Below are 25,187 nucleotides of genomic sequence, written 5' to 3' on the forward strand. Positions count from 1 at the left end.
ACTCAAAACGATTCAGAGGGTTGAACCACTCTTGGGCTGAGATTCTCAGTCTGCTGGTCAATGCGTAAGTGCTCCCTCTTGATGTGGACATCTCATCTGTCCCCACCCCTTCTGTCCTCTTCACACCATTCACCTTCCAGACTAGACTGAGTTGATCAGGGTAGAAACCAGAGGCCAGGCATACAAGTGTGGCCTTGTTCTTCTGTTGAATCTCTTGCTTTGATGGTGAAAAGATGGCCACAGCTGGTGGTATGATTGCATCATTCTTCCCTGAAACAGAAAGCAATGTAGCCCAGAGCCTCCATTAATGGTTTAACAACCAAATTACAAACAATGGTGGTTTTAGTTTGCTCGTTTGTTTTTGCAGAAGTACTTTTATTGGAGTCTGGATGGTGAATTCGAGATTAAATAAGATCTATCAGGCTGAGTTTGCAAGTTCATAGACTTCAGGCTAAAAGACAATTACATTCACATTTGATTATAATATGGCTTTGTATAGTGTATACTAAATATCCTATGCTGTATATGCCATTTGAATAAAAATCAATATAAAATTTGAATAGAATGTAGCTTAGGTATTTAAAATATAAATGTACAGAGCAAGTATAATTTTTTTTTTCTGGATACTGTCCAAAGAGCTGAACTTAATAGCTGAGCTGCCAACTGGAAAAAATAATTTAATTTTCTGTTCTTCTGCACTAAGATGGACAATGAGTAGTATCCAAACTAATACTCTCATTTCTCCCTCTACTGGGTCTTTATCTGTCTGTGTATGCTCATTTCCTTGGGTTTTGAGTGAAGATTTTTCTAAAATGTCTGCCTTATTTCACTTAAAGCCATCACTGTCCCACAGTTTTATAAAATAAGATGAAGCAAGCAAACAAATAAATGGAATCCTACAGACCAATAATCTACATATTTTTAAACTACAGTTTCTCAGAAGATCCGTAAATGACGTGGTTGGTTTTGTTGTTGTTTGTTTGATTGGTTGGTTTTGTTTGTTTGTTTTTGTTTTGCAAAGAAATAGTAAGTCATGTCAGGCAGTTTAATTTATGTCACAAAATATTTCTCATAAACAGAGCACAATTACATGATACAGTAATATAAAGAAATAATAAAGGTATTATGAAAGAATGTAGAGATACAGATTTGAAGGGTGGACTATTCAGTGGATAAAAAATTGGCTGGAAGGTCTCAGCCAGAATGTTGTGATCAATGGCTCTATGTCTAGGTGGAGGCTGGTGATGAGTGATGTTCTCCAGGGGTCTGTCTTGGGACTGGTACTCTTTCACATCTTTATTCATGACACAGATGATGAGTTCAAGTGCACTCTCAGCAAGTTTGATCATGACATAAAGCTGAGTGGTGCAGTTGAGACAGCAGAAGGAAGGAATGCCATTCAGATGAACCTAGAGAAACTCAAACGGTGGGCCCATGTAAACATAATGATGTTCAACAAAGCAAAGTTTTGCACTTGGGTCTGGACAATCACAGATCTATATACATAAGTTCATAAGTTCATAAGTTCATAAGTTCATAAGTTCATAAGGTTGGAAAGGACCTATAAGATCATCTAGTCCAACCATCCTCCTATCACTATCTCTACCCAACTACTAAATTAAGTCCTTTAGCACCTCATCTAAACGCTTCTTGAACAGCGCTAGGGATGGTGCCTCAACCACCTCCCTAGGCAGGCCATTCCAGTGCCTGACCACTCTTTCAGAAAAGAAATGCTTCCTCAGGTCTAATCTAAATCTTCCCCGGCGCAACTTGTGGCCATTCCCTCTCGTCCTGTCATTACTTATCAGGGAGAAGAGACCTACCCCCTCCTCACCACAACCCCCCTTCAGGAAGTGGTAGAGTGCAATAAGGTCTCCTCTGAGCCTCCTCTTCTCCAGACTAAACAATCCCAGCTCCCTCAGCCGCTCCTCATAAGACTTGTGCTCCAGGCCCCTCACCAGTTTTGTTGCCCTTCTCTGAACACGCTCCAGGGCCTCAATGTCCTTCTTGTAGTGAGGGGCCCAAAACTGAACACAGTACTCGAGGTGCGGCCGTACCAGAGCTGAGTACAGGGGGATGATCACCTCCCTGCTCCTGCTGGCTACACTATTTCTAATACAGGCCAGGATGCTGTTGGCCTTCTTAGCCACCTGGGCACACTGCCGGCTCATGTTGAGCCGAGCATCAACCAACACCCCCAGGTCCTTTTCCTCTTTACATTCTTCAAGCCATTCTGCCCCAAGCCTATAGCATTGCATGGGGTTATTGTGGCCAAAGTGCAGGACCCGGCACTTGGTCTTATTGAACCTCATCCCATTTAGCTCAGCCCAGCTATTCAGCCTATCCAAATCCCTCTGAAGGGCCTCCCTACCCTCAGGCAGTTTGACACATCCTCCCAGCTTTGTGTCATCTGCAAACTTACTGAGCATACACTCAATTCCCTCGTCTAGGTCATCAATAAAGATATTAAACAAGATGGGCCCCAAAACTGACCCTTGGGGGACACCACTCGTTACAGGACGCCAGCTGGACTTAACTCCATTAACCACTACCCTCTGGGCACGGCCCTCCAGCCAGTTCTCCACCCAGAGAAGAGTGAACCTGTCCACACCACAGGCTGCCAGTTTCCTTAGGAGAATACTGTGGGAGACCGTGTCAAAGGCCTTGCTGAAGTCCAGGTAGACTACATCAACAGCCTTTCCCTCATCTACCTGTCTGGTCACCCAGTCATAGAAGGAGATGAGGTTGGACAAGCACGACCTGCCCTTGGTGAACCCGTGCTGGCTGGGTCTGATCCCTTTATTGCCATGCACGTGTCGTGTGATCTCCCTCAATATCATCTGTTCCATAACTTTCCCTGATACCGAGGTCAGGCTGACAGGCCTGTAGTTCCCCGGGTCTTCCTTACGGCCTTTCTTGAAGATGGGAGTCACATCGGCAAGCCTCCAATCTTGTGGGACCTCTCCAGATAACCAGGAATGCTGATAGATGGCAGAAAGTGGCTCGGCAATCACCTCTGCTAGCTCCCTCAGCACCCTTGGGTGGATCCCATCTGGCCCCATGGACTTGTGGCAGTTCAGATGGAGGAGAAGATCTCTGACCGTCTCTGCTTGAATCACAGGGGGTGCATTATGCACCCCGTCCCGGACTTCCAGGTCAGGGCAAGTACCATGTGGATAACTGTCCTGTCTATTAAAGACAGATGTGAAGAAGGCATTGAGAACCTCAGCCTTTTCCTTATCGTCTGTGGTTATATTGCCTGCCTCATTGAGTAAAGGAGGGAAATTTTCCTTAGTTTTTCTCCTGCTGTTAATATATTTGTAAAAGGGTTTCCTGTTCTCCTTTACAGCAGTAGCCAGCCTAATTTCAAGCTGGGCTTTAGCATTTCTAATTTTCTGCCTGCAGATCTTGGCCAGTTCTCTGTAGTCACCCCAAGTAGCCTGACCCATCTTCCAGAGGACATAGACTCTCTTTTTCTCTCGGAGTCTCAACAAAAGTTCCCGGTTCATCCACACTGGTCTTTTGCTCCTCCAGCTTGACTTACAGGACTCCGGGACTGCCTGCTCCTGTGCCTTTAAGATTTCCATCTTGAGGAGCATCCAGGCTTCCTGGACCCCTTTACCCTTCAGGAGCAAGTTCCAAGGGACCCTTGCAACAAGCGTCCTGAACAGGTCAAAGTCTGCCCTCTGGAAGTCCAAGGTAATAGTTTTGCTAGTCACCCTCTTGACGTCACCCAGAATAGCAAACTCCACCATTTCATGGTCACTCCGGCCAAGACAATCTCCAACCTTCACATCCCCTACTAGTCCTTCCCTGTTAGTGAAAAGTAGGTCAAGCAAGGCATCTCCCCTGGTAGGCTCTTGCACCAGCTGAGTCAGGAGAACATACAGAGAGAAGAATTCTTTGAGAGTAGCCCTACTGAAAAGGACTTAGCAATTCTCATAGATGAAAAACTTACAATGAGCCAGTAAAGTGCACTTGCAGCCTGGAAGGCCAAACAGTATCCTGGGCTGTATCAAAAGACAAGTGGCCAGCAGGGCAAGGGAGGTGATTCTTCCTCACACGTCCCTCTTTACCTTCATGAAGCCCCATCTGGAGTACTGCATCTAGATCTGGGATCCTCAACACAGAAAAGACATTAGGGTCCACAAAAAAAAAGGATAATCAGAGGGCCGAAGTACCTTTCCTACAAAGATAAGATGAAGGAGCTGGACTTGTTCAGTGTGGAGAAGAGAAGGCTGCAGAGAGACCTCATTATGGCCTTCTAATATTTAAAGGGGGATTATAAACAGAAGGGAAATCAACCTTTTATGCAGGTAGATAGTGATAGGACAATGGGGATTCATTTAAAACTAGAGGAGGGAAGATTTGGATTAGATGTCAGGAGGATGATTTTCACAGAGGTGGCGAGGTGCTGGAACAGGTTGTCCAGTGTGTCTGTGGATGCCCTGTTCCTGGAGGCATTCAAGGCCAGGTTGAATGGGGCCGTGGGCAACCTGATCTAGTTCTTGAGCTAGCAGTTGACAACCCTGCCTCCTTGTGGCAGGGAAGTTGGAATCTGGTGATCCTTGAGGTCTTTTCCAGCCCAATTAATTAATTAATTAATTAATTTTCCTTTAGCATCTATTGAGTAAAATACGGATTTAAATTGTGAAGGCTTGATTCTGCAATGCTGATTCACTTCCACTCATCCTGGAGATAAATATGTGGACAACATCCTTGATGTCTTTAGTGCAAAAATAGTGTGAAAATATATTGTAAAGTTTATTATATTGTGAAGAAAAGCCAATGGGATTTCAACTGTGCTTCCATTTCTCATGTCACAGGACTTGTCAGCTCCATCTTTTCTATTAACTTTCTCTTACGTTTCCTTGCATAAAATGATGACAATATGGAAAATATTAGAGATCAGAGAAAAACTGTTAAACTGTAGACACTAAGTCTACTTGTCTATATCTGAAACTGTAAATACTTGAATGTTGTGGTTTTGTGTCTATGTGTGTAAAGATTTCCCCTGCTACAGAAATTCATTGTGACATACCTTCTTTAATCCACATTTAACATTTCTTATGCCCTTGTGGGTGTTGTTACAGAATTATCTCTAGTTAGCATTTTGAATTGTTCCTGATTTTCTTTCTGAGATTAGTTTGACCATTTTCTTCTCCTTTTTCCCCACCTGTTTGCTAGGAATCCTTATGAAATCTTAATAGCCAGACAGCAGGTAGACAGCCAGACATGGTAAAAATAACTTAAACAATTCTAAATAGTGGAAGGAGATACTTGATAGAAGCTAAGAAGAGAGATCTTGAAACTAGTGAATTTTGTGGAAGATTAATCACTCATTTCAATGAAACCAGCATTTTAATGTTTGGATTTTTGCTTTTGTTTTCTGGATCCAATGGTCAAGGGTTAGTATTAGATTCCCTAATTTGAGAAAAATTGTATTTTCCCAGGTTTCCTGTAGGTGGATGTGCAGTCTCTCTTAATCTGGTTCTAGTTAGCACACTATCTATAACATTAAACTGGTTTTCTTAGTCAGTGTGTTTTCACAAAAGCCAGATCAGAGTAGGTTCCTTCACTCATGCACATACACACTTTCTTTGGCACCACAATTCCTCTCTGCTTATCTATTGTTAAATGTGGTGTGTTGTCTGTCTCTTTTCTTTCTGTGATCTCCAAGAGAATCCAAGTGAGTATCATCAGGTTTTGCCAATTTAAGTCCCATAAAAAATCCTTTTCTTTTTATTTTAGATTCTTAAAGGAACTCTCTAGTATTTGGTATATTTCTTTCTTACTTAAACAAAACTTTGAAGTTCAATACAACTCCAGAATATGCTCTTTATCTTCCATAATGCATTATCTTATTCTTGCTCCAAAATGCCCACCCCCAAATCTCTTACTTATTCACTCTAATCAAGGTCCACTAAAGCCACTCAGTAAGTTATATGTGAGTATAAGGTTTGTCAGGATATTTTTGGTAAGCTTGATAAATATAGCCATTTTCACCCTTATATATCATATCCATCTTCCTGTGTTCCAGAGTTAGAATTACTTTTATGTTGCATTCTGTTGTGATTTCATACAAATGTAGTTTTCATTTTCGATTCTAGTCTGTGCTAACTACAATGCATAAATATACATTCTGAAGAGAGGATCTTTCATCTGAATCTACTGAATTACCTCTTTGCTTGTCACTGTTATAGCCCTAGAACCTTTCCCCTTGCACAATAAAACTAACACTTTTCACGATTTCAACTTACCAAGAACTGCTACTTTTGTTCCTTCTCCAAAATACAGGATATTGACAGAACACAGCCTTGCAGTGTAATATCAAAACTGCTAATTCCTGTGCAGTGATCAACACGTTAAAACTTCAAAAGTGATTTTTCTTTTTTGTACTGTAGTAACTAAAGATGTAATGAAAAGAAGGTCCATCAGCTATCTATATGATATTTAATCATTAAATATTTTGCATTTTGTTCTAATGATGATCTGAATGAAAGCATAAGAATGACTACTCATTTTTCTGTCATTAATAAAACACTCTGTAGTCTACTACTGTTCTTTGACACTGATATATCCTCCACTTCTAAGGAAGAAAGGTACATACTATAAGATCCATCCAGAGTGGACACACTCTCTTCCCCTCCAGCCTTCATGTCTTTTGCCAATTCCTTATGAGTTGAAGTACATTACTCCCAGCCTATTTCTTCCACTCCTTTCATGGACACACATTCTATCTGTCTACGACAATGGGAGATAGGAATAACATAAGAATAAGAAGGAATCATAAGGATTGGTTCATTCTGGAATTAGTCTAATTCTAGGAAAAATATTTGGTCAAGAATATAATTTGTTTCTAGTGGAAGACAACCAGAGTATTACATGAAAAACCGTTAGAGTCTTTAGGAGTTCTGCATTGTAGAGGCAATTATATGTTCTTCTGGCTTGAGGTCTCTTCTTTGATGCTGTCTTACCATTCTGACTCCAATTTCTCACACTAATTTTGTTTACTTGCTACAGATTTATTATTATAACAGATTAACATAAAAATATCCTTTTCCATGGGAAATCTAAATAAAATGAATTGTTTAATTTGTTCCCTTCTTCTTCACAATCCATATTATCTGCATTTTCTTGGTCTGTCTCTCCTGAAACAACTGTTCAAGATTTTCCATTATGCATTTTTTTTCTTACCTAGAACAGAGTTATATTTATTTTTCAAAATATGGTATTCTGCTGACCTTCATATGAAAATGTCTGAGGAGCTTGTCTTCAGCCTCCTTGTTGGCACAAATTTTCCATATTGTAATTACCCTATTCCCAGAAGAGCTATGTTTGAAAGAGATGTACAAGCCAAAGGGGATAACAGCATGGTATTTCCTCACCAAAATATTCAGACCACTGGGAAGATCCTGTCCATCTTTTCCTTGTAGTCCTTTAGTACATTTTCTCCTCTTTCTTTCAAGCATAACAACAAAAGCATATTTCATTTAAAGAACCCTCTTCTCCATGAACATATAAAAAAATGATTTTAGACAAGAAATTAATGAAAATCCTGACATTCAGTACTTGAAGTGATGATGAACCAAATGCCATGTGTAATTTTCTATGTAAGGTCTCATAAGAGCCACCAGAAATAATCTTTACTACACATATTTCTTCGGAGATGATTCTTTAAATGTACAAAAGCTAGCTCCCACAGAAAGATCAGTACCTATGTTAACAAAAACGTGTCAGGAGGGTGAAAAAGATTGGCAGATTCACTCAGTTTTTCTGCCAGCCTCCACTTATCACTCATTATAGCTGTTGAGGTCTTCTGTCTGAAGTTGAGAGGGAAACAACCTTAAGAAGACAGTGTGTATCATCTGTCATAACAATGTGGAAGTTTGAGTAGTTGAGGATAGAGAAGACTCGATAAATTCCCCACTTCTCTTTCTTCTCTTTGAAGCTTCTGACACCTATGAAATTTGGTCACAGGAGATCACTAAACTGTCCTTCAACTGCTGAACAGTGTATTTGTGCCCTTATCTCCAGTTAATGAGTTACTTCAAGAAGGCTTTCTCACTCATATGTTCCTGTCTGTGTTTCTCATATTTTTTCCCCTTCTTCTTTATTTTTTCATATACTTTTGATTATCTCAGAAAATAAAAAATACATAGGAACATCTTCTATGATTATAAGTGCAAATATTTCAAAAATTAGTTATGAAAATAGTAACTGTAGCTGTAAGATTGATCATCCCACTCACTGTACACAGAATAACTTAAATGTTCTAGGTGAAAGCAGGAAATACTGGTTTAAACAAAAATAGCTGAAAGACAGAATTCTTCTAAGCAGTGGTTTTGTCTTTCTTTAATTCCAAACATACATTGTAAATGGCATTTCTTTACTTAAAACAGTCCACTTGATATCTGCTCTAAACTTTAAGGGGTGCTGTTTCAGGATGGTTAAATATTTTTTGAAATGGTTATGAGTAAAGTATTATAAGCCAAAGTCTAAATTGCTGTGATTCTTTTCATAATCTAAGTCTGTGTGAAAGAGAAATCAACTCAAGTTTCCTCCCTAAGTAGACAAACAAATGCTGAGATTTTATGTGAATTATTGAGGCACATTAGATTTCTTAGTAGGTGATGTCAAAAAGACCTCCTTTTGTTCATGCCTTATAACTCAGAACCATAAATTCTTGTAAAAAGCAGTTCCTTGGGAAATAAATCACCCTGTTGATTTAAACAGCCAAAACACTAGATAAGTAACAGCTGTAATCAGAACACCAACTAAGCTTCCCCAGTATGATATTCCCACCTGTTTCAAAGAATTTTGAGGAAGTAAAGGAGATGACAAGCACAAAGCAGGAAGAGTCGATTTTATCCTAGAGTGACAAATAAACATATAAAGGAAACTTACCAAGCACTATCAGATGAGTGCCCTGTCCGAAGCTCAGTCGTGTGTTTGCACAGTATTTCAAAGAAGTACCAGAATTGTCTGCCACTATCAACAGCACATAAAACCTCTATGATGTCAGAATATATCATATCTTGCACTAGATCAGACACAGAAGGGACCTTTGAGCTCTCATTTGTGTTAGAAAAAAGTACTTGCAGAAATATATAGAATATTACTCCATGAGGTACTGTAGCAAACCCAGCCTATCTAGGAAGGGGTTCTTTTCATTTTTGTATCCTGCTTCTCGACATCAGTTTCAGAATTCAGTCTGGGGCATCTTCTATAACTAAAAGCAGAAACAGCAAATCTCTCCTCTTTCTGCCATCACTAAGCTTTGCTAATGAAGAGTTGAACTTCTGGAACTCACTCATCCATCCATCCTCCACTTATTTCCCTTAACTTCCCTCCTGTCTGATTTTCATACAACTCACTAACATTTTTTTACAAAACAAACAAAAAACTCAACATGTATTTGTTTAAAGTTCAGGCTTCTTTTTCTTATCTGGTACATTTCCTAACATCCCAGTACCAAAATCTGCTGAAGACTAGTCTATACTACATCCAAAGGAGTGTAATGTTAGACATTCTCAAAAGGATAATGTGGGAATGGGGGTAAGATGTAGTAGGCCTTCTTGTAGCTCTCTTCCTAGAAGTTACTTACCTAACTTATTGCTTTTTTCCTATCATGAACAGTGTTGTAAACCTATAAAAATTGTTTTGTTTTGTTTTCCACATGATAAAATTGTATTCATTTCTCCTCATGCCCCAACCAGACAGAATCTTAAAGGGCTCCATGTGGTAGCAGAAAGATACTGCCTGAAGCAGTATGGTTCCCATGTGGCCATTAAGTAATGGTTAAAAACCTGCTGATTTCTGTATGAACCATGTCCTCTCCTGCTGGAAATATCTATAGATCAGTAATGGAATAAACAAAACGTTTTTTCTGCTTCACATGCTACAATGAAGTCTAGACTGCAAGTCTTCCCATGTGAAGAAAAATTGGAACGCTGCCAAGATTTCATTATGGGGTCAAAAGATTTTCATGTTAGTGACTTCTGGGTACCAGGAGGAGAGAATTCTCTATCTTTTGCCTATCCTTTCTGTCTGAGTGTACTCCTCAAGGGTTTACCCTTCTCAAGGAGTGTTCCTGTAAAAGCTTCCCAAAGAAATGCATCAGACTTTCCTGCCAATGTTCTTATGATAATTGAATATGATGCTTCCCTCAGGTTTACCTTGAGAGGCTGAGGACAAATTTCAGAAAATACTTATAAGTCTGTGCTTATACTGGCTTAACTATGGACAATGAATGGTCTTGACCATGTGAGCATGTTTCAAAGACAACTATTGAAATAGAAATGCTTCTGTGTTTTTTGCATGCTGAGTTGTACTGTGCTTTTTGTCTCCTCCAACACATTACCACTCAGCAACCCAATCTTGTATATACATCTGGTGAGAAGCAGGAAGATGACGGTGACAGACTGAAAACTAGAAAGACACAGATGTGTATGAGCTTACCGAACAGATGCTCATACCCAGCAAGAGTGTGAACAACACAGGTGCATTAAAAAAGATGATTGCAGAATTGTCATGGGCTGATTCAGAGATAAGGTAGTCACAAGAAGAAAATAACACCATCAAGAGACATAGTATCTAATAATATATTAAACTGGGTGTGACAACTGGAAGTTAGTTTTTATCCTACAGTTTCTGACATGCACATGCTCTGTACAGAAAACACAGCAGTCAAACTCTCCCGTAGAAGCTGCGACCATCACCTTGGACTTGGGTGAACAGGGCACTCACTCTAGCTTGTTGGTGTTTCTATGTCCTTAGAGGTTACCTAGCTTATAGTATACAACTCAGGATTAATCTTTTACAGTATTGGATAGTCATTAATGTGTTTACCTGGGGGAACTCTGTGTTTTGATTCTCTGTATGTACCTCCTAGAGTCCCATAAGAACAAGACAGATGTAGTCAAGGCCACATTTTATCTGAGAGGTACTTTTAGGCAGGCTTCACATTGATGCTTTCTGTCAGTCTGTGTGTGCTGATAGATGCAGTGCATCTGATCACCTTAATTTAGGAACTCAGCTTCCATCATTTGTATGTGAGACCAGGATACCCATTTAAGATCAGACCTAGGCCTTCAATTCTTGTGCGAGCTATGCTGTAGGTGAAACTCTATCCAGTCCTTTCTCTGATCCTGACTACTGAGTGAACCTTGCACCTATGCTGCTGATAGCTTGTATTCTAGTTTTATCCCTCATAGGCACACTGTAGATTTTCATGTCTTTGGTCTGATCTCTTTGAACCATGAGTTTATGCACAGCAATGTGCCCTTGTAGCAAAGAAAAATAATGGTGTTCTGTAATGGACTGCATTAGGAGTCTTACCAGCAGGTTGAGGGAGGTGATTTGATAAGACCACATCTGGACTGCTGTATTCATTTCTGGGTTACACAGTGCAAGGCAGTTAAGTAGATACCGGAGAGAGTTGAGTGAAGGGCCACAAAGTTGATTAAGGAACTGTAGCATCTTTCCTATAAGGAAAAACAGAGAGAGCTGGAACTTCAGCCTGGAGAGGAGAAGGCTCAAGGAGGGATCTAATCCTTGTGCACAAATATATGAGGAATGGTTTGAAGAAGACAGAGCCAGGCTGTTTTCATTGGTATCCAGTGACAGGACAAGAGAAAACTGGCACAAACTGAAACACAGGAGAATCTATCTGAGTATCAGGGAAGTGTTTGTTTTCTTTTTCTTTTTCTTTTTCTTTTTCTTTTTCTTTTTCTTTTTCTTTTTCTTTTTCTTTTTCTTTTTCTTTTTCTTTTTCTTTTTCTTTTTCTTTTTCTTTTTCTTCCTCTTCTTCCTCTTCCTCTTCCTCTTCCTTTTTTTTCTTCTTTTCTTTTTCTTTTTTTCTTTTTTTCTTTTCTTTTTCTTTTTTTTTCTTTTTTCTCTTTTTCTGATAGTGACTGAACACTGGAGTAGGATGCACAGAGAGGCTGTGGAATTGTCAGCCTTCGAGATAATTAAAATTCATCTGGACATGATTATGGGTAACCTGCTAATCTGATTTAAGTGACCCTGCTTGAGCAGGGGAGTTGAACTAAATCCAGAAATCTCCAGAGATTTCTTCCAAACTCAATCATTTTGTGATTCTGTGAACCCACATTGTATTCTTCTTTCTAGTCTTATCTCCGAACTACAGCCTATCCTATTCCTGTCTTCTTTTGCTCCTGACTGGACATCCTGGATTTATTCTCGATCTAGTTCACTCTTTGCATTTCTTGGAACTCTACTTGATGTGCACAGGTACTGTGAGATCATGCCCTCAGTAGTGAAAACATTGCCTGAGTTGTGGTCACTTTCGTTTCCTGGCTTCCTTTCCGGACTGGCCCTTATTGTTCCTTGTCAGTTTCTCAGATATTAAACAATGCCTAGGTGTAAGACATGGAAACCAAAGCTACAGAGTGATGAGAAGTTTCAGAAGTGAATTAAACTGTTTTGTAGACAAGTGACTCAGAAGGAGCTTCAAACATGATCAGTAGCAGGAATGACTTGTGCAAACAACAGATTCAAAACCAAGCAATAGAATGAAGTAAGTAAAAATAAGACATGAGAAGTTTTTTTACAGTGAAAGAGCACAATAATCTGGTTGGAAAGTGATTAACATAAATTAATGTTTGGAAGCTGAGTATCTTGTCTGAATTAAGGTACTACTCAAGGTCTACTCAAAAATGAAAGTGTTCAGCTACTGTAACAAATTGCCAAGAAGGGAGGTATATTCCTTAAAATTAAAACTCATTAGATGATGATTATATTAGATGATAATTTAATTGTTCCTTTTAGACTTCTGATAGAATAATGGGCTTATGAAATGGTAGCTTTGAAATTAATTTCCAAACTAGTTTTGTTACAGGCGGACTACTCAGGACACTGATAGTGAGAGAGTCCCTTGAGAGTCTGTCTTGAAGGGTAAAAGGGTCCAGGAAGGCTGAACACTCCTCAAGGAGAAAGACTTAGAGACACAGGAGCAGGATGTACTCCTGTGCCATAAGATGAGCTGGAGGGGGAGAAGTCTGGCATGGATGAGCAGGGAACTCTCTCTGAGACTTCAGGAGAAGTGGAGTCTACTTCCTCTGGAAGAAAGAACGTGCAACTTGAGGAGAGTCCAGAGAAGTTGTTAGGATGTGCAGGGAGAAAATTAGAAAGACAAAAGCCAAACTTTTTCAACTGAGCTTCTGTAGTATAAGGGCACAAAAAATAACCATTTTACAAATACATTAACCTTAAGAGGAAGGCTGAGGAAAATCTACATTCTTTACTGGATTCAGGGAATGTGACCACTGAGGATAAGGAAAAGTCTGAGGTTCTCTTCTTTACCTCTGTCTTCAATAGTAAGACCTGTTATCCTAGTAACCTGTTATCCTGATATCCTGGTGGGCACTCAGCTACCTGTCCTGAAAGTCTGGGTTGGGAAGCAGAATAAACCTTCCACCATTCAGGTGGAAACATTTAAAGACCTACTACTCCACCTGGGCTGTCACAAGTCCATGGGCCCAGATGGGATTCATTTGAGTATGCTGAGAAAGCAGGCAGAGGTGATTGTCAAGGCACTTTCCACCATCTATCAGAGTTTCTGGTCAACTGGAGAGGTTCTAGAATTTTGGAGGCTTGCCAATGTGACTCCTGTCTACAGGAAGAATCGTAAGGAGGATCTGAGGAACTACAGTCCTGTCAGCCTGACCTCAGTGCCAAGGAAAGTTACATCTTGAATGGGATAACATGGCATGGGTAGGACAGCTGGGAGATCAGGCCCAGCCAGCATGGGTTCATGAATGGCAGATCCTGCTTGAACAACATAATCTCCTTATGTGATCAAGTGACCCACCTGGTGGATGAGGGAAAGGCTGTTGCCATTGTTTACCTAGACTTCAGCAAAGCCTTTGTCACTGTCTTACACAGTATTGTCCTGGAAAATCTGACAGCTCCTCACTTGGACAGGTACACTCTTTGCTGCATAAGTAACTGGCCAGATTGCTGGGCTCAGAGTGGTGGTGAATGAAGTTAAATCCAGCTGGCAAGCAATCATGAGTGGTTTTCACCAGGTGTTGGTACTGGGGCTTGTCCTTTACTGATGACCTGGACAAGAGGATTGAGAATGCCCTCAGTAAGTTTGCAGATGACACCAAGTTGGGAGGAAGTGTCCATCTGCTTGGGAGTAGGAAGGCTCTGCAGAGGGATCTAGACATGCTGGATCACTGCAATTAGATATTTTGGATGTAAGTTCAACAAGACCAAATGTTGAGTCCTGCTTTTTGGCCACAACATCTTCAGGCAATGCTACAGACTTGGGGCAGAGTGGCTGGAATATTCTGTGGAGGAAATGGACCTGGGGGTGTTGGTTGGTGCTTAGCTGAACACGAGTCAGTGTGCCCAGGTAGCTAAAAAGGCCAATGGCATCCGACCTTGTATGAGAAATAGTCCTGCCAGCAGGACCAAGGAGGTGATCATTCTGCTGTACTCAGCTCTGGTGAGGCCGTATTTCAAATACTTAAATACTGTGTTCAGTTTTGGATCCCTCACTTCAAGAAAGATGTCAAGGCCCTTGAGCATGTCCTGAGAAGGGTAATGAAACTGGCAAGGGATCTGGAGCACAAGTTTTATGAGGAACATCTGAGGGAATTAAAATTGTTTAGTCTGGAGAGTAGGAGGCTCAGGAGAGACCATATCACCACTCTCTACAACTACCCGAGAAGAGGTTGTGGTGAGGCATGGGTCAGCCTCTTCTCCAGCTGTCAGTAGTTTGCGGGCCAGTTTGACCCGGTACCATGATGACTGAGGCAGGGGACCCACGGGCCCACGCCCTGAGGAAGAGGAAGGGGGAAAAGGGAAAAAAAAGAGAAGGAAGATGTGCCTAGGAATAAAGCAGTGTCAACATTCTGAGGAGGAAAGCTAATTTACTAAATAAGATATCAGAAAGCAAAATAAAACAATATAATTAGAACTGAGGCTAATGAATCACATAAAATGAGCAAGAGAGAGAGTGTCCGATAAACCAAAGGCGTTATGCTAACACTGAAGGTGCACAGCTGCAACAAACACCCACTGCTGAGCTCGATCCCAAAGGGAAGAGAGACGATCCCATGACCATAGACAGTTTTTATCTTTCCCTCTGAGCGGAAACACGTAAAAATGCAAAGCATCGCACAGTCCTCTGGAGAATGTAGTTCCAATCTTCTGAGAGAGGCATATCTGTAACTACCGATGTTCCACGCAGCTAGAGCATTAACTCTTTAACTCCCAGTACACGACATGATGTTATGATGTGGAATATCAGTAATATAACAAAAATCATAAAATCATGATAGCAGTGTAACTAGCAATAGGACTAGAGGGAATGGCCTCAAATTACACATGGGTATTGTTTCAGGTTGAATGTTAGGAAAAATTTATTCTCTGAAAGAGTGCTCAAGTACTGGAATGGGCTGCCTAGTGAGGTGGTTGAGACCCCATACTTGGAGGTGTTCACAAAATGTTTAGTTGTTTTACTTAGAGTCATGGTTTTGTGGGGAAATATTTGTGGTAGGTAGATGGTTGGACTGGATGATTTTGGAGATATTTTCTAACCTTATTGATTCTATGATTCTAAGTTCCAGCTGTTTTATTTGATTGAATCTAATAGCCCATTAGAAATTAGACTGCTGCCATTCCTTGTCCCCTGTTCTGTCCACTAGAAAATCTATATTGTCAAAACAAAACAACAAAAAAAAACCCAAAACAATAACAACAACAAAAAAATCCCACCGAGCATACAACACAAATATACACATTGACAGAGCCAGTGTCCTGATTTTTCCTGGGACAGAGTTAACTTTCTACCTAGTAGCTGTTACGATGCTCAATTTTGAACACACTGATACTTTAGTGTTGCTGAGCAGTGCCTACATTAAGATAAAGATATTTCAGCTTATTTCACTGCACTGCCCATGAGGAGGCAAGGGGTTCAAAAGTAGACAGAAGAGGAAAGAACCAGGGCAGCTGACCCAAGCTGGCCAAAGGAATTCCAGAACATGTGACAAAAAACAGAGGAATTGGCCAGGGGTGATGGTGGTGCTCCATCACTGAAAGACAGACATTAGTCAGTAGGCAGTGAGGGATTACACTGTGCATCATTAGTTTTGTATATACTTCTATTATTTTTTCTCCATCCTATTACTGCCCTATTAAACTATCTTTACCTCAGCCTGTGAATTTTATTTTTTCTCAGTTCTCCCTCCCAACTCGCTGCTGGAAGGAGAGAGCCAACGCTTGCATGGTGCTTATCTACCCGCTCCATCAGCTAGACATGCAAATGAAGACAGGGAGAAAAACATCAACAGCTGCATCCCTCTTTCCTCCTCTGGCTGATAAGGATAAAAGTCTGCTAACAGAAAATCTATACAGCATGAATCCCTCCACGCTGGCCCTAGACCTCAAGTCTCCTTACATGCTTGTAGAGAGACATATGTGACCCTGAAGACTACAGCCTCACTCTACTTCCCAGTACAGACTCTTCCTTTCACAGATAAAAAACTTCAGTTGTTCTCCACCCACCCCCCAACTCCCTCCAACACACACTCTAAGACCCATACATATGCACCATCACCCTCCCAGGAATTGACCTCAGACATATAGTCTGCTTGGTAGCTGTTTCCAGGTCCTCACTCACTATCCCAGTCATTGATAGCAGGGCATGCGAGTTTCTGAAGCTTGGAACCCCACTTCAGTTGCTGGAACACAATATCAGGAGTGGATAAGCCTTTTAATATTCTCATAACAGGCAGACCATTCCTCTCAGTATTGTCATTGAATGTATTTTAATGTGAATATTTTATAATACTAAGTGTCACTGACAGCTGTGATGTAGAATGATACTGCTACAAAACATCAAACTGGAAAAAACACGCAGGCTTCTTGGATAGAGTGAAACTTAGACTTTATTCTCAATTTAAAAAGCTGACACCTCTGAGCAGTAAGAGGGTGTTTTAAAGCTATGACAAAGATCACCCTGCATGTCCGCAGGAAATCTGGCAGTGATTACACCAAAGCTGAAATAACAGGAGAAAACAGAGAACCATCAAGAAGGTGGATATTAGAAGGTTGGACTCTTTGCTATGGAGAAGTAAAAAGCGGAATTTTCTATTTTCCTGTTGTTGCGATGGAGAAGTTTATTCACTTATTCTTTATATAGCTTGCTACCAGCCTAAATGAAAATAAAACAATTAAGCAAGAGTGTGAAGAAATAATACTCCAAATTTACAATTGCTTGTACTGTTGCGTTTTCTGAAAGTATGTACAGAAATGAGCGTGTCAAATTGCTTGCTCTTTTCAATGTCTTTCAGCAATAGAACAAGGGTCAAGAGACAGAAGCTAGAACATAAGTTTCATATAAATAAAATGAAGAAGACTCGCCTGGACACTTTCCTGTGCAACCTACTGTAGAGAACCTGCTTTAGCAGGGGGTTGATATCTAGAGGTCCCTTCTAACCCCTACAATTCCATTACTGTGGTTCCTGACAACTGAAGTTGTAGCTCCAAGCCTTCACCCTTTCTTTGTAGCAAGAGAGCATCTTACTACAAAAGTACCCTTACATAATATTTACTTACATACTGAGTTAATAGCTTTACAAAAATTCACGGATGATTGTGACCCAGTAATGTACTTCCTCATGTAGCCTTCAAAAAGGAGGGAAAGAAAGTCTTGAAAATAACTCGGGTTGTGCTCATACTCAGTCTTAACTCTATCATGTCCCTTCTCAAACACAATTCCCAGTTCCACTTCTAAAGGAAGTTGGTGTTGAGTCTTCCACTACTCCTACCAGAAATACCTGTCAGGTATATGAGAAGATTACAGATTAAAAGTACTTTATGCCTGTTACTAGCTACTTAATTACCATTTGTTCACATTTATCCTGTTTATTGTATGCATCTCCTCAAAACCCCTGATTTCTACTTTTGCTGCAGGTAAGTGTACCTTTTCAGTGATATCAGATACATCATGCTTTTCTGTAATTTCAATTCTCCACTTTCTGAAGAAGTTATGCTTGCTACTTTTATCTTTTTCCATATGTTTTCAGGAAGAATTTATCTGCTGAAGAGAATTAATTTTGTTTGAGCTCTGGAGAAACTATAACAGAAAACTTATTACTTACGGTTTTTAAAACTAGTCCAGACAAATCTCTGAAGAACAAATGGAAAATAAACCCTGAGCTGATTGTAGATTTTGTTTTATCCACTAATGCTTGTACTAGTGATTGAGCTAAGTGGCACATCAGCCTACCTTGACTGTCCACATCAGAGTGCACACCAAAATTGCATAGAGGAAGGCTTTGCCACACAGAATGAGGTAAGTGAGCTTCATAGAATTTCCATATCGCAAGTAAGACTCTGCAAAGCAAATATAATTTGTGTATTAATTATCATCAGGAGAGATTTGATATAATTTATCAAAAATCCTTAAAATCTTTAACTAAGCAAAGGGAATTACAGTCAAATGAATGACTATGTTGATATCTGCGATCACACAGCATGTGAAAAATATTGTGATTCAAAGAATGAAAGGAAAAAGCAATCCTAGAAAAGACACAGATTGGCTTTATGATAAAGTATGTTTTTCTTGTGAATGTTTAACCATTGCATAACCACACCTGATAAAAAATGTAGGCTGGTCATGTAAATCCTGGTTAGGAACTTTAATTAAAATTGAATTACAAGATTTTTTTTTCCACTTGTTACTGTCAGTGAACACTGATGTATCGGTAAGTCTTACACAGCACAGAATAACATAGCCTTTTATTTTTAGGGCTTTCTCAGTCCCACTGTACTACAGTAATATTGAGAGATCTGACTGATTTCAGTTCAGACTTCAGATACTTGAAACAGTAAAAAAAAAAGTAGGTGAAAAAATAACACTGTATCATTATAAATATATAGAGGAAATAATCACAATTATTTATATGGATACCCAGTCAATTTGGAGGAGAAATATGATTTTTAATAAGAAACATTCTGATTACATGAAAAATAAGAAGCTATGGATTTTCAAGTCCAATGTCGTAATCAATTAGCTAGTATGATTTCTTTTTCTTTCATGGATGAACTTTCTGCTAGAAAAAAAGGCAAACAATAAGCTTTACTATAGATGGTGACAATGAAGACAGGAGGAAATAACAAGAGCAAGTGTCAACAGGTTCTACATTTTCTCCCATTATTTCAAAAGGTAAATGTAGCTAAGAGCTGTACAGAATGTAGCTCCAACCCTCTCTGTGTTTGTCTGTTTTTTTTTCCAAATAACAGAGTTGTCACTCAGATCTGAAAGGATATTGTAATTTAATTACCTCTTTCATCTGTTACACTTACCATCAGTAAAACTGAAATTGAAATAAAAACAGATGTCTATTTGCCTATGAGAAGGTATACATACCTTTAGTGAGCACACATCCTGAAAGACAAATAAGAATTGAAAGTCATTTTTCTTTGATATGGACAAACAAATTCTTGACATTTCGGTTTACAATATATATTATATTACACTGTATTTTTCATTTTACTATAGCATATATTTTATTACATATCTTACTATGTATTTACACAATGAAAATTTAAATTTTTGAAACATTTGTAGATATATAACAGTAATATTGTAGATACATGGTGCTGAGAATATGAAGACATGCAAATACCAATATATTTACAAATATATTTGTGCTGTGAACAAACCACTGTATAGAAAAAAGTAATCTATACCCCTTTTTTTTTTTTGTTTGTTTGTTTTACTCCCTCCCTCTTTTAAGTATAGAAGTAATAGTGCAGTGGCAAAGTTTTTGGCTGCAGCAAATGAGGACAAGACCAAATACAGCAGCCATGGACACAGAAAAGAAGGAAAAAAATTGCTTAGTTTTCGAAGGCCTCAGGTGCGAAGGGATTTCCAATAAGATACCCTCACCTCCTCTGGCAGCACTTAAATGAGGTCTAGGAAGGTGTGGATCCTGACTCCAGTCCTTCTAGTCACTCATGTATGTGGCACACAATTGAGCATCCCTGGGCTGACTTGCCTTCCCACCAGGTACTCACATCACGGTTTCAGGCCATGACTTAGCATTTTTGCTACGTACACCATGGTGATATTCTTTTGTCTTTTACTCACCAGCATCACCATAGATGAATTTGTGTATTGATTCCAGTGTTTCATTCTTAAAAAATTCAGCAATACACTCAAAACGATTCAGAGGGTTGAACCACTCTTGGGCTGAGATTCTCAGTCTGCTGGTCAATGCGTAAGTGCTCCCTCTTGATGTGGACATCTCATCTGTCCCCACCCCTTCTGTCCTCTTCACACCATTCACCTTCCAGACTAGACTGAGTTGATCAGGGTAGAAACCAGAGGCCAGGCATACCAGTGTGGCCTTGTTCTTCTGTTGAATCTCTTGCTTTGATGGTGAAAAGATGGCCACAGCTGGTGGTATGATTGCATCATTCTTCCCTGAAACAGAAAGCAATGTAGCCCAGAGATTTCATTACTCTTCTCAGACAGCAACCTCTTGTAACTATGCATTTTTTGGACTGTGTGACTGGCCTATTAACAAATTCCTAGGAGACAAATAATTATCTGTAATACAGATATTCACAAAGTGCAAAAATCATAAATTACACAGTAAAATAAAAGCTCTAGCAACAGAAATGCAGTACTGTTTGCATTTCTTATATTGTCTCTATCAGAACATGACAGCTGATAAGATGCTGAGCAAACAAATTGCTAGAAAAGTACTCAGTAGGCCTGTATCTGTGATGTTGCACTAGGAGGTAAAATTCATAAGCATCTTCAGCTTACTGTGGCCCATTCCTGGAGCTATAGTAAAACATGGTAGTTACTGCAGTTTTCAGAATTATACTGCTATGTGATACCTTACTTGTAGCCCAAGCAACCTGAAAGGAAAGAGGTATTCTTACTGTCCGAATTGAATAACACTTTAGGTACACAAACTAAACCTGCTTGGGACAAGTTTAGCTTCGGTTCTTAACTTACCATCCTATTTTAAGACTATGAAAAATTGCTTTATGTAATTGTTATTTAGATTATCCTCAGAATGAGGAAACCTCATTTAAAATTTTCCAAAATAAAATGCAATTTCATACACTCACAAAAAAAAAAAAAAAAAGTCTTGTGTCCTAGATGTTCCATGTCCTTTAATACCTTTGACCTTATATGTTTACAACATCAACAGTCAAAAAGGAGCTAAAGGCTGCAGTTACCCAAAAATCAACCGTTTAATATTTTTTGTTATATTTCTTATTTGTTTTACTAGCTTTTTTTTTTAATCCCCTTATCTAGCATGACAAATCCACCAGGTCTGCAGAATACACATGGGAAGAGAAATTCAGAGAGAACTAAGGAGAGAATTATGAATGAAGACAAAACTACTTCTCCTATGCAATGGAATTATAAATTGTGGATGCTCTTTATGACCATTCCCTTCTTTTCTAGAGTGGAAATATATATATAAAAAATGTTTTATATCTTGCACAGATCTTGACCCCATAAAGCCTCTCTATGTTCTTTCAACTGTTTCTCTAGCGTAAGTTCATTGTGGTGTCTAATGAGTGGCTAATAAGTGAAGACATGAAATAGATGAAGAAAAGACAAAATTATACTGAGAGAGGTTTAAAAACAGACAAACAACAACAAAACAAAGAGGAAAGCTGTGAAAAAGGCTCACAGAAGCACTGGGGAAAAAAAACACACCTAAAAAAGCCAGATAATTGGAGTGTTTAAAATGGAGTAAAGAAACTGATGCAAGCAAGAATATCATCAAGACAATCATAAAAAATGTCAACAGTCCATTCTGTCCTGATCTTGAATGCTGGTCATAGAAGACAACTGATGCAATGTTTAACCACTCATGCAAAAATGCACAAATGCCCTACCATATATTCTTCACTCATCTCAGCGAAAATGTATCTCAGTTCTTCCATTCCATTCTCATCACAGTAAGATCACCTTCATGATTTCTCATTATCTTTAACTACTCTCATTTGAAAATTGTCCATGTATATACTATATATCATTAACACAAGGGAAATTTTTAAATGCCCATCACATTAAGCACTTGGGCATAATCACAGCTGCTTGTGCATAACTGATGACAGAGCCAACTCCAGATACAACTGGTGCAGTTAAAAAGAAAAGCTGCAAATCATCAGATTATAATACACAAACTCCTTGTGCTGTACTTATTAGTCACTTAATTCCTTAAGATGGGAGTGTTTAAAGGAACATTTTCCAGTGTGTATTTCTACTATTTGCTATCACCGCTTGCAGTGGCAGATGGAGAAAGTTGTTTTGCTCTCAGATTCCAAAATGCTCAACAGACCAGCCTTGATGTAAGGGATGTAAAATTATTTTCTGCAAGAGAAGAAGGCTGAAAAAGTAGATGGAGAATAAGAGAAAGAATAGAGGAGAAAAGTGTACTTTCACTGCTTAGAAAAGCGAGAGAAAAAGAGCATAGAGTTTTTAGAAATCAGTAACAGTGAAACAGACTGATAAATGGAGCCAGTGTCCCAATGCAACTTCAAGCAGCCTGCTTAACATTATTGGTGAGGCAAGCAAAGTACCAGAAATGCTGCTCCTTCCCTGCTGTATTCAGCAGCCACAAGAATACGAACAGTGGACATGGACATACCTCCTAAATGTTGCTTTTGATTGCTACACAGTGAGGCAAAAGAAATCGCAAAACCAGCATACCAAATAAGAATCTGTTTTCTTAGACAATGCAAGCAGAGTTATTTTTTTCATTTCTCCCATCATGAAGATTTCCATCAGGAAGGACAGCAGCACAAGTCAAAGCTAAAAAGGTTCTTAAAATTAGTGCCTGCAAACCCTATGCTTCCATATCCATCTTCCATTTTTTGCTAGTAAACAACCTAAAAAGCATCAGTCCTGTTCTCATGGATGGGGGAAAAATTATCATTACTCTGCTGTTAGTTAAGAAATGCATTTTCCCCTAAAACAGAATCACATATACTACAGAGATCTGACTTTTGACTTACCTAGTACTGTGAGTTTTGTCCCAGTGCCAAAGAACAGTCTTTCGTTATTCACACTATTTTGCAGCTGCATTAAAACCTCTCTGCTACAGTCCGGTCTCTGAACAAAGCTTCTGGACTAACTCTCCCTCATGTGGTACCAGTAAACAGTGAAATACAAAGCACATTAACTCATGGTCTCCTAGGAAATAAAGAAAAGGTCTGTAAAGGGACAGCAACCACATCAGTCTGTCTAATCTGACAAAAGAAGTCCCAGAAATTCCTCTTCCAGAGCTCTCTTCTTCAGGCTTAGGTGAATCAATTTGTGCAGCTTTCAACAATTCTTTACAGGACACTTAAGAACATGCAGTATTAGAACATATTCTTCATACAAAGACAGTAGATTTCTGTCCTTATTTTCAGCTCAACAGACTCAATTACTTATTTTTCCACCTCCTTTCAACATCTTTAATCCTCTTATAATTTTTTTTTAATATACAACATATTTTGTAGTGTCAGTAGTGGATTGGTGTACTGTTTTTCATCAGCACCTCAGATCCACATTGTACTTTTAAAAAATTAATAGATCACCAGAAATTAAGGGCCTCCATTTTTCCTGTGGAGACAGAATTTTATCACTTGAAAGTTTTTTTTCTCTGCAGCCAAAGACCTGGTACAAAAACATAAGGCATCAGTACTTCTAATTCCAGGAACAATAGTAATGAGAAGAGGTCACCATCACTGCCGACCTTGACTGTGGTGGTGGGGTTGAAACTTGATGATCCTTGAGGTCCCTTCTAAGCTATTCTATGATTCTATGATTTATTAGAGTCTTAGAAACATGTCTGTTTCTCTTTGGTATTTGGAAGTAGTCCAAATCCAGAACACTGACCCAGAAAAAAATGTTCAACAGAAGTTACTTTAATTCGGTGATATTCATCAGCTGAATTGAACATCAATTCTGAAACAGTAATACTCTTGCTCCAAATGGACTTTTTAGCATCGCCCTGACAAGTTTGTTATACAGAACTTTGCCACATTGAAGAGAGCTGCTTTCTAGAACAAGTTGCAAGCAGCTGCATAGAGCTGTTAATATCGCTTGTGATTAAGCTGAGTGCTTTTTGCTTCTATTTTGTTATCTAAAAACTAGTAGACATATGTCTTAGCCAGTTATCTGAGATAATGTTTTAGTTACTCACAAAAGATCCAAAGTAATTTGTTCGTAGAATCTTTATTTTCTTTTTGAGACCTCTCCTAAATGTAACTGTAATTCAGATAGCCTTTCAGTGACATGCCCATAATAACCTGCAAGCAGTTATACTTTTCAAGAATAGCGATATGTGCAGATACTGATTTATTAAGAATACTGATGACATGCATATATTTTTCAACCTATTCTCAACCTAAGTCTTTTGACAGATAGCTCTTTATCACAGAAAATGTCTTTTTTTTCAGTTATTCAAAATGAAACACGTGTCCTTACCTAGAAAAGTGAACTTAACCTAGTCACCAAAGTGGACTGTGCAAATAGGACATCAGAAGAACATCAGTTTAATAACAAAAAGAAGAATAATGCTAAAGGGAAGTAATCTGTAGAGAATACCCAGCATTTAAAGTTATTTTAAAGAGAAAATAAAGTTTTCTTACCTATCAATGTAAGTTTTGTGCCATCATCAAAAATCATTCTATTGTTGGTCACAATGACATACCATTGTATCACAAGTTAAGAGAAAGAGTGCGCTGCAGTTGAATTAAGTAAGCAGAAACTTAAACAGTATTTGCCATATCTGGAAACTCAATCTCTATCTGAATGAGTGTGGCAGAGCATCAGCTTGAAATCTCATTGCATCATCTGTAGCATTTATAAGAGCATTTTTTAGAGTTCATTTGTATTTTTGTCTACATTTCATCCTTAGTTATTTTACAACCTCTCTCTAATCACCACGTTTTTCTCACTGATATCACTTACTACTCTGATTTTGTAGACATAAACCATACAGAGGTGCTCGAAGTGGTATAGGGGGTCAGTGTCTAGAAATATAATTACTCACAACTACAGCTTCCATATTGTCAGTCTCATACTCTAAACATTGGAAATGTTTTATTTCTTTAACTTGCAAAACTTAAGAATCAAGTTGATTTCTGGTGGTCACGATCACACGCCTTTTCATGTATCCACT

The 25,187-nt window shown here is 39.0% G+C and overlaps 1 protein-coding gene and 1 long non-coding RNA gene across 2 annotated transcripts in view; both read right to left on the reverse strand.

Moving 5' to 3' along the window:
* LOC136052867 (uncharacterized) overlaps window positions 1-25,187 on the reverse strand; it is a 49,658-nt gene that overhangs the window by 4,780 nt on the left and 19,691 nt on the right. Inside the window, exons 6-7 of the mRNA XM_065743293.1 lie at window positions 24,655-24,729; window positions 20,132-20,467 (exon numbers count right to left, since the gene is read on the reverse strand). Of these exons, the coding sequence (XP_065599365.1) occupies window positions 20,132-20,467; window positions 24,655-24,729 (411 nt within the window). The remainder of the gene's footprint in view (window positions 1-20,131; window positions 20,468-24,654; window positions 24,730-25,187) is intronic.
* LOC136052286 (uncharacterized) lies at window positions 212-9,399 on the reverse strand. Its single transcript, XR_010622534.1, has 3 exons — window positions 8,908-9,399; window positions 7,389-7,461; window positions 212-270 (listed from the first exon to the last, which is right to left on the reverse strand). It is a non-coding gene; the product is annotated as an uncharacterized LOC136052286 (long non-coding RNA).

Source organism: Cyrtonyx montezumae, unplaced genomic scaffold (genome assembly GCF_038088225.1).
Source record: "Cyrtonyx montezumae isolate F1298 unplaced genomic scaffold, pur_monq_1.0 scaffold_3, whole genome shotgun sequence".
NCBI lineage: Eukaryota > Metazoa > Chordata > Aves > Galliformes > Odontophoridae > Cyrtonyx > Cyrtonyx montezumae.